Raw genomic sequence first — 9,188 nt, 5'->3', positions numbered from 1 at the left:
TTCGTGTTTCTTACTATTCCTTTACTCTCTTTTAATTTGCCTATGTTTTTTCCATTGCGATGTTTTTATCTTTCCATAAGCACGTATGAACAATACTAGTAGTTATCAATTGAGAAATGGCCATGTTTGTTGTTTTTAGATAGTTATTATAGTATCTTCAAGTGACACAATCGTTATTAGTGGTTTTTGTCACTGTTGCTAAAGTAATAGTAGTGGTCATGTATGAATTTTGGTAATCCTAAATGGTCCTTATTCGAGCAGCGACGTGTAAATTTTTTTCTTTTTATACTACTAAAAAATTTGGCAAGATTAAATTAGGAGATAAAGGAGTGTGTGACATCATTGGTATGGGTGATGTGTGGCTTAAAACCAACAAGGGATGCAAGTTGCAGTTGAAGAATGTTAGGCATGTGCCAGATATGCAGTTCAATCTTATTTTAGTAAAGGCATTGAATCAAGAGGAGTATTGCACTTCTTTTGGTAGTGAAAAATACAAGATTACTAAAGAAGCTCTCATTATTGCTAAAGAAGACAATAGTCTCTCTACTCTCTATCGGTTGCAAGCAAAGTTGTGCAAAGAAGAGGTGAATGTAGCTGATGATTCCTCTTTTGATTTGTGGCATATACATTTTGGTTACTTGAGCGAGAAAGGACTAAGCGTCTTAGTCAAAAAGTACACACTTCCCGTGAAAGGTACAACTTTAAATACTTGTACTCATTGTCTTGTTAGAAAGCATGCTAGAGTATCATTTCATAGTTCTGGATCTCATAAGAGATCACATATTCTAGATTTAATTCACACTGATGTTTGCACTATAGATGCTATAACATTAGATGATGTATCATAGTTTGTTACTTTTATTATGATTATTCTCGAAAAGTGTGGGCTTTTATTTTGAAATCTAAAGTCCAGGTGTTCGGTGTCTTCAAGCACTTTCATGCAAGTGTTGAAAGAGAAATAAGAAGGAAATAGAAATGTGTTCGAGCAAATAATGGTGGTGAATACAGAAGTCCGTTTGAAGAGTAATCAAAAGACATGGGATTAAACTTGAGAAGACAGTTGCTAAGGCTCCTCAACATAATGGAGTTGCAGAGAGAATGAATTGCATTATCAATGATAGAGTCAGGTGTATGCTCTCTCATGCAAAATTGCCTAAATCCTTTTGAGGTGAAGTGATGAGAACTGCAGTGAATTTGATTAACCTTTTTTCTTCAGTTCTACTAAATGGTGATGTTTCAGAGAAAGTTTGGAGAGAAAAAGATGTCTCCTATAGTTACTTGCGAGTGTTTGGCTGCAAGGCTTTTGTTCACATTTCAATAAATGAAAGGTCTAAACTTGATGAAAAGTCAAAGCAATGTATCTTCATTGGTTATGGTCACGGATACTTTGGTTACAGATAATGGGATCCGGTGAGCAAAAAAAAATTAGAAGTTGAGATGTGATTTTTCTTGAAGGCCAAACTATCGAAGACCTTGAGAAGACAGATAAGCCAACAATAAGTGTTAGACGTTCTGCTAATGATGAACTTGGTCCTTCCACTAGACCTCTTGTTGATGGAGAAGATATACAAGTTGATAATAATGGTGATGATTTGCATGATGAACCTACACCTCAACTTGAGGTGCTAGATGTATAAGTTTCACTAGATGTTGAAGTTTTACCTGAATCATCAGTTGAACTTGAATTGAGAAGATCTATTAGAGAGCGTCATCCTTCTCAAATATATTCTTCTCATGAGTATGTGATTAACACTGAAATTGGAGAGACAATGAGCTACCAAGAAGTTATGTCTGATGAGCATAAGAAAGATTGGTTGAATGCCATGCAAGAAGAAATAAAATCCTTGCATGAGAATCATACGTTTGACTTGGTGAAAAGTTGTCGAATGGTAATAGAGCATTCAAGAATGAATGGATGTTCAAAATGAAAGAAAATGTCTCACGATCAAGGTAAAAGCTCGGTTGGTTGTGAAAGGTTTTGAGCAGAAGAAAGGAATTGATTTTGAAGAGATTTTCTCTCCAGTTATAAGATGTCCTCTATTCGAGTTGTGCTTGGATTGGCAGCTAACTTGAATTTAGATGTTGAGCAACTTGATGTAAAGATTGTATTCCTTCACGGTGACATAGATAAAAAAAATTATATGGAGCAACCAGAGGGTTTCGAGATTAAAGGAAAGAAGCATCTTGTATGCAAGTTGAAGAAGAGCTTATATAAGTTGTAGTAAGCGCCAAGGCAGTAGTACATGAAGTTTGATTCTTTCATGGAAGGTCATGGATACAGTAAGACTTCTTCTGATCATTATGTGTATTTTAAGAAATTCTCTGATGGTAATTTTATAATTCTCTTGTTTTATGTTGATGATATGTTGATTGTTGGTCATGACACTAAGAAGATTGAAAGTATTAAGAAAGACTTGAACAGATCCTTTGCTATGAAGGATTTGGGTCCTGCAATATAAATTATTAGCATGAGTATCATTCGTAACAGGAAGAATGGAAAATCGTGATTGTCGTAGCAGAAGTATGTTGAGAAGGTTTTAAAGAGGTTTAACATGAGTAATTTCAAACCTGTTAATACTTCACTTGCTAATTATTTCAAGTTGTGTTTGCAACAATGTCCTACAAGTGAGAAAGAAAAAGCAGAAATGAAGAAGATTTCATATTCATCTGCAGTTGGCAACTTGATGTATGCTATGGTTTGCATGAGACCAGCTATTGCTCATGATATTGGAGTTGTTAGTTAATTTCTCTCTAATTGTGCAAGGAACACTGGCAAGCAGTGAAGTGAATTATCATATACCTTAATAGTACTTCCAGAGTTTGTTTATGCTTTGGGAGTAGCTAACCTATCTTGGATGGTTACACAGATGCGAATATGGTTGGGAATCTTGATTCAGAAAAGTCTACTTCTGGTTATATGATGACTTTTGCAGAAGGAGTTGTGTCGTAGCAATCCCAACTTCAGAAATATGTTGCTTTGTCTACTACAGAGATAGAATATATTGGTGTTGTTAAAGCTTCTTAGGAATTCTTGTAGATGAAAATTTTTTTGCAAGAGTTAGATATCAATCAAGAGAAGTTTGTATTATTTTGTGACAACTAAAGTGCTATCCATCTTAGCAAGAATCTGACATTTCACTCTAGATCGAAGCACATAGAGGTGAGGTATCATTGGATACATTAAGCGTTTGAGATGAAGTTATATGCACTTAAGAAGATCCATACTGATGATAATGGTTCGGATATGATGACTAAGAATTTACCTGCAATTAAATTTGATTCTTGAAAAGAAAAGCTTGGTGAATCTCCAACTCAAGTGGGACTTACAAGCCAAAAATAAAAATAAAAAATAAAAAGAAAAGAAAGTGGCTTATAGTCCGGAAGGAAGAGAAAGTATATTTCTCATATTTTTAAAACAAAAGAAAAAGAAAATAGAGAGAGTGAAGGAGAAGAGATCGATGAGAAGAGAAGAAGAAAAGGGGAAAAATGGTGGTGCCATTTTGATCTCATTAATTTGGTAAACTTGCTCCATTTCTTATGAAATTTTAGTATGTTGTTCTTAGTATAGAGATGATCATTAAGATATAACTTGCTACTTGTATTGTTTTTTCTTTTATCTGATTTGAGATACTCATCTTTGTAAAAGGTTTATATTGTTCTATCAGTTTTGATAATATATTTTGTTGATTATTAAGATGCTCTAGTACTATTAGAAAAACTGATTGTGTACCTATTAATCGTGTTTGTTTGTAAGAGGAAACAACTGAACATCCCATTTTCCTATGCAAATGGATCACAAGTGCAACGCAGTCCACCGGCAAATTCTATTACATCCCTGGGATCTTGGCTTTCAAACAAGATGCACAAACTAAAAGGAGGCACAGCTGAGGAATTTGAGACTGGCTGGAGCATAGTAAGATTAGTGCCTTGGAATATATGGAAAAATAGAAACTTAACAGTTTACCAACATAAAGCAATCATAATCCAAGCAACATTATAGGAAATAGAGATACTTAAATCCAGAACAACCAAAGAAAACAAAAAAAGAGCGAAATAAAAGAAGGAAAATATCAAAATCAATGTAGATGCAGCATTCAAACAGGAACTCGGTCAGGGAGCAGCAGCAACAGTGATAAAAGATAGCAATGGCAACCTGACAGGAAGAACAACAAAGAAGATAGTAGCAGTAGAAGCAGAAGCAATAAAAGAACCCTGATCCTAGCGAGAGAATCAAACCTTAGTGCAATCCATTAAATCAAATGCGAAGCTCTGGGAGAGAGATTATATTCTTCAAGATGTTCAATCTATGCTCAGTACTCATACCATCTTTTCCATTTCTGGAGCAGTAGACCACCAAAGCCTATGGAAGACATTCTTAACAAGCCTATTTCAGTCTCTTTGAAGTTCTTAGACTAGTTGTTCCATTAGGTGAGAATGGTGCGGGCGTTACTGTTTGAAATTTGAATTGGGAGTGTATTCTGGGTTTTCTTGCTGGTTGGGTCACTTCTAATCAAAAACAAATAAAAATAAATAGATGCAATGCATTCACATCTTTAAGAGAACTTATAGTTTAATTATCATATTGTAATAATGACTAACCAAATAATTAACTATGACATACATCCTTAATTTGTTTTTTCTCCTTAAATATTGTAAACTTATTAGCATAACCCATAAAATATATTGATTTAGTTTTTGTCCAGTATTTTGAACCAATCGGTAGGAAAAGTATCACATAAAAAGATAATGTGCAGTTCAGTCTATCTAAATCATGTATATATATATATATATATATATATATATATATATATATATATATATATATATATAGTTTGTATGATCGTTAATATATAATATATAATGTTTAATTAACTCTGTCCAGATAATAAAGAAAGGAAGACTTGGCAACAAAGGCATGCTCATATCATATCCAAAAAATTCCCTCCACTTAGAACTTAGGACTAAAAATAAAAAATGACCAGATAAATTAAATTATATTGTTTTGGTCACTCTACAAAGTTCAAACCCTGTTCAATCAAATTACCATACTCTGATCCACAGTAACAAAAACATTTGCATCCACTGCTTCACTTGTTTCAATCACAACCTTGTTCTCAGATACATTCCTCAAAGCATGATTAGGGAATGTTCCACCACTAGAGCTTAATGAGTACTGAACATTTCTGATAAGGTTTGGAAAAAGCAGAACATTACTAAAATCAACATTCCATAATGTTCCATTCCCTTGAATTGACATTTTTGCCACTGTGGCCTTCAAATTCATTCCCCTCACAATGTTCCTATCAACAATAGCTTGATCAATTTGGTTGAAACTGTTCTTTGATTGGTCCAATTGAACAATCTCCACCCCAGAACCGGACCCTGAAAACATGTTATCAACAATGCTGACTCCATTCACAACACCATTCACTGATTTAAGGACAATATTGGCATCACCAAGGAAGAAACTGCTAGAGACATGGAGCTGGACCGGATCCTCGGCGACGATACTCGTGTAATCCATGTAAGAATTCACAATCCTTGTCTGTGTTAGCCCCGGCAGCTTCAGATATATCCCGGTCCCTCCAAATCCGGTGGCCTTATTGTAACAATGCACGCCAGAGAACGTGTTGGCCTGACCGGTTACCATTATTCCTATAGCTGCAGAGAAAATGACAACATCCGTGACGGCGTTATCGTTGCCGAGGAGACTTATTCCGGTCCCGGAGAAATTCTTTTCATTTTTATCACCTCCTGCGGTTACGTACTGGCCAAGAAAAGTGTTTCTAATGTATGTCTCATGACCACTTTGGACTAAAATTCCATTTGTGGTGAAGTGTGTAATGTAACAATTGTCTATGTTAGTTCTGAGTGAGTTAATTACTGAAATGCCCCCACCTCTGAAGTTTGAGTCTAACAAGAGGTCCTTGAAGCTTATGTACTCAAAATTGTAGCGTGAAGAACGGGAACTCTCTGAGTTAGCTCCATTGTTCTCATTATTATTATTATTATTATTATTATTATTAGAAGAAGAAGAAGAAGAGGTTGATGACAAATCAATGAGGTACCCATCTTCTGGAAAGTTATTTGAGGCTCTTATAGTTCCACCATGTATCTGATTTCATCAAATTACAAACAAAATTTCAAACTCAAATGTTATGGTACATTGAAAATGAGTTTAATTACTATGTACGGGTAAATACTATCATTTAATTAGATATTTATATTTGTGTGATTTTTGTTGATGTCACAATACAAAATTAGATGTTTATGTAGAACAATTTTACGTTGAAATTATACACTAATTGAATTTTAAAAACAAATGATAACGAAATTGCTTTACAAAAATATCTTCTAATTAAAAGCACATTAGAAATTGTCATTTTCTTGGTGCAGTTATAGCAACTATTTAACCATTGTGACAAAAACATATCAAGACTAATTAATTACCTGCCTCAAAAATTAATGTCGTCTATCAGTCTATACAATGAAGTCTTCCAAAATATATGACAATTGTCAAATGCTAAGGAAATTGCAAACTTCGGTAGAAAATTTCATATTGCGTACTAATCTACTAATGCTAATCATAGAAAATCAAAAGTCATGCATTTTTATTTTTAGTATTTTTTTTAGAATATAAAAATAAAAAAATTATTATTTTACTGTTTTTTTAATATAATTTTAAAAATAAATAATAAAGAAAATAAAAATGCAAACTAAATCGCACTTTAAAAATTGGGTAAAGTATTAAATTGGTCCTTACATTTTGGCGTAATCCTATTTTGGGTCTTAAAATTTAAAGTGTCATATTTGAATCCAAAAAAGTATTATTTAGTTTCGATGTAGTTTCACCGTGAGGTCATCGTTAAATAATTAACGGAATATCCTACATGACAGTAGTATAAGAACAAGATTGATAATCTGAAGAACAAGTACAAGTTTTAGAAGCACAAAATTAACCGTGAATACATCCATACATTTATTTATCATTTTTCTTACAATTTAAATAAAATATTTTCTATAAAACTAAAAATAATGATAAATAAATGTATTAATGCATCCACAGTTAATTTTATACTTTTAGAATTTGTACTTATTCTTATACTAGTGTCATGTAGGACATTTCGTTAATTATTTAATTTTAACATCGCGGTGAGACTAAATTGAAGTTAAATGAATTTTTTCTGGATTCAAACAGGATAATTTAAATCTTAAAGACCAAAATAAGATCAGGGCAAAACAAGAACAATTTAGTATTTTATCCTTAAAAATTTCATACCATGAGATTCCCTAGACGGGCGGCCGGCAAGCGCAGTGGACGGCTGATGAGGTAGCTACCACCCTCAAGATCAACATGGACACCTCCAAGATCAGTGATGCCCTGCATCAACTGTCCTTGACTTGAAACCTTGGCTGCATCTGCTATGGCTGCAAGAATTGCTTCTGTGCTGTCTGAATTCCCACTTGGATCTGCCCCATACGATGTCACGTGGTATACACGTGGATTGTTCACACCCTTCAATTGCATCACACAACATAAGCATCATTCATTTCACAAATTTTCCAACCAACAAAATCAGAAACAAAATAAAATAAAAAGAGTACTACAACATAGGCAGAAAATATGTATTTTTTGTCACTTAGCTGAAATAAACTTGTACATCTTTTGGTTCGCAATTTTATTTCTGCTTTTATGTTTAAAATTTTATGGAAAAAAAATAAAAATAAAAATAAAAATGTGAACTAAATGCACTCTTAGTTTTTGTGAGAAATTACAAATTGGCATGTTATTGATTCATATGTTATGTGTGTGTTCCAAAAGTATTTATAATTACTCATTTTTATTTATAATATTTAAAATTATATCAATAAAAGATTCTAAGTAATTCTTAAAAACACACTAAACGTTGTTCTAAGACTCTGTTTGATAAATGTTTCAAAATAAAGATAAAACCGCAACAGAAGATAAATACTAGCGAAAAAATAAGAACAAAACATTTTATTTTATTTATATTTTCTATTTTGATCTATTTATCAAATAAAAGCCAAGACCATACAATTACTTTTCTGACAAAAAGAAAAAAAAGTAACACAATTGAGTTTAATCACCTCAGATAGCAAAGGGGAAGAAGCAGAAGAGGATGAAAATGAAGAAGGTGTTGAAGCAACAGAAGCATGTCTAGTAAGAGAGGCCTTAAAGGCTTGTAATCTTCTTATATCTTTATGGTAGTGATTGGCACCAGAAATGGTTCTTGGATGCAAGTTCTGATGATCTCCATAAACTCCACCATCAATAATTACAAAGAAACAAGGCACCCCAAGACACAAGAACCAAACTAGAAATGTTCTTGCCATTGTGAGAAGGGGCTCAAGTTTGAGGAAGAAGCATTCTAGATGTGTGGCCATTTAAATAAATGGGTAGTAGAGGAAATATATATAAAGTTAATGAGGGAGAGAAAGAGAGTGTGACATGGAAATTAAAGAAGAGTTGGTAACTAAGATTTTGATATCATATTTGATCATACAAACCATGACACATTCATATCCTTGCAATAATTTTGGCTGAAGGTGGTTGCTATGTAATTTTGGCTTTTTAGTTTCAAGCTTTATTTTCAGTTTACCTGACAGAAATGCAATTAATAGTCACCAACTTTGTACGGCTAATTTTTTTTTATGATTAATGTTAGCTGCACACTAAAATTAGTTACTATTATAAAATATATATTGAAATACAAAATATACATTAAAAATAAAATAAACAATACATGTGTCGAATTGTTTTTGTTTTTAATGTTTGGGTAAGTCTTAAAGTTGTCCCTAATATTTCAATCGTTCTATTTAATTCCTTAACGTTTTAAAATTGGTTCAATGTTGTCCTGCTGTTAGGTATCCGTTAACAGAATTGACGGTGGGACAAAATTGAGATGATTTTAAAACATTAGGAACTTAAATAGGACGAAAACGTTAGGGACAAAAACGATACATAGAAATAAATTTTAGTTTTATCCTTCAATAATATCAATTTTTTACTATACATAGTATTCAATTATTTTTTAATCACATCTAAATAAATTATACTTAATCACATTACTTTCATTCTAAATAAATTTATTTTTTTATAATTTTACACTTAAAATTATAAGTTAATATATAAATATAAGAAATTATTTTGTGACTAATTTTAGTGT

The 9,188-nt window shown here is 32.6% G+C and overlaps 1 protein-coding gene across 1 annotated transcript; it reads right to left on the bottom strand.

The window, feature by feature from the left end:
- Positions 1 to 4,843: 4,843 nt before the first annotated feature.
- On the bottom strand, positions 4,844 to 8,601 carry LOC112796494 (polygalacturonase QRT3). The gene is made up of 3 exons (XM_025838963.3): positions 8,110 to 8,601; positions 7,280 to 7,516; positions 4,844 to 6,115 (listed from the first exon to the last, which is right to left on the bottom strand). The coding sequence occupies exons 1-3, from the start codon at positions 8,404 to 8,406 to the stop codon at positions 5,036 to 5,038; spliced, it is 1,614 nt and encodes a 537-aa protein (XP_025694748.1). The 5' UTR covers positions 8,407 to 8,601; the 3' UTR covers positions 4,844 to 5,035.
- Positions 8,602 to 9,188: the final 587 nt, after the last annotated feature.

This window comes from Arachis hypogaea, chromosome 4 (genome assembly GCF_003086295.3).
Source record: "Arachis hypogaea cultivar Tifrunner chromosome 4, arahy.Tifrunner.gnm2.J5K5, whole genome shotgun sequence".
NCBI lineage: Eukaryota > Viridiplantae > Streptophyta > Magnoliopsida > Fabales > Fabaceae > Arachis > Arachis hypogaea.
This window is presented reverse-complemented; position numbering and strand designations above follow the sequence as displayed.

Bases quoted from the DNA above. Each gene is read 5' to 3' on its own strand.
- LOC112796494 (XM_025838963.3), bottom strand. From the start codon at position 8,406: ATGGCCACACATCTAGAATGCTTCTTCCTCAAACTTGAGCCCCTTCTC. The intron at 7,517-8,109 runs GTGATTAAACTC...ATGCAATTGAAG, and splicing joins CTTCCCCTTTGCTATCTGAG to GGTGTGAACAATCCACGTGT. The intron at 6,116-7,279 runs GTATGAAATTTT...TGATGAAATCAG, and splicing joins CCCGTCTAGGGAATCTCATG to ATACATGGTGGAACTATAAG.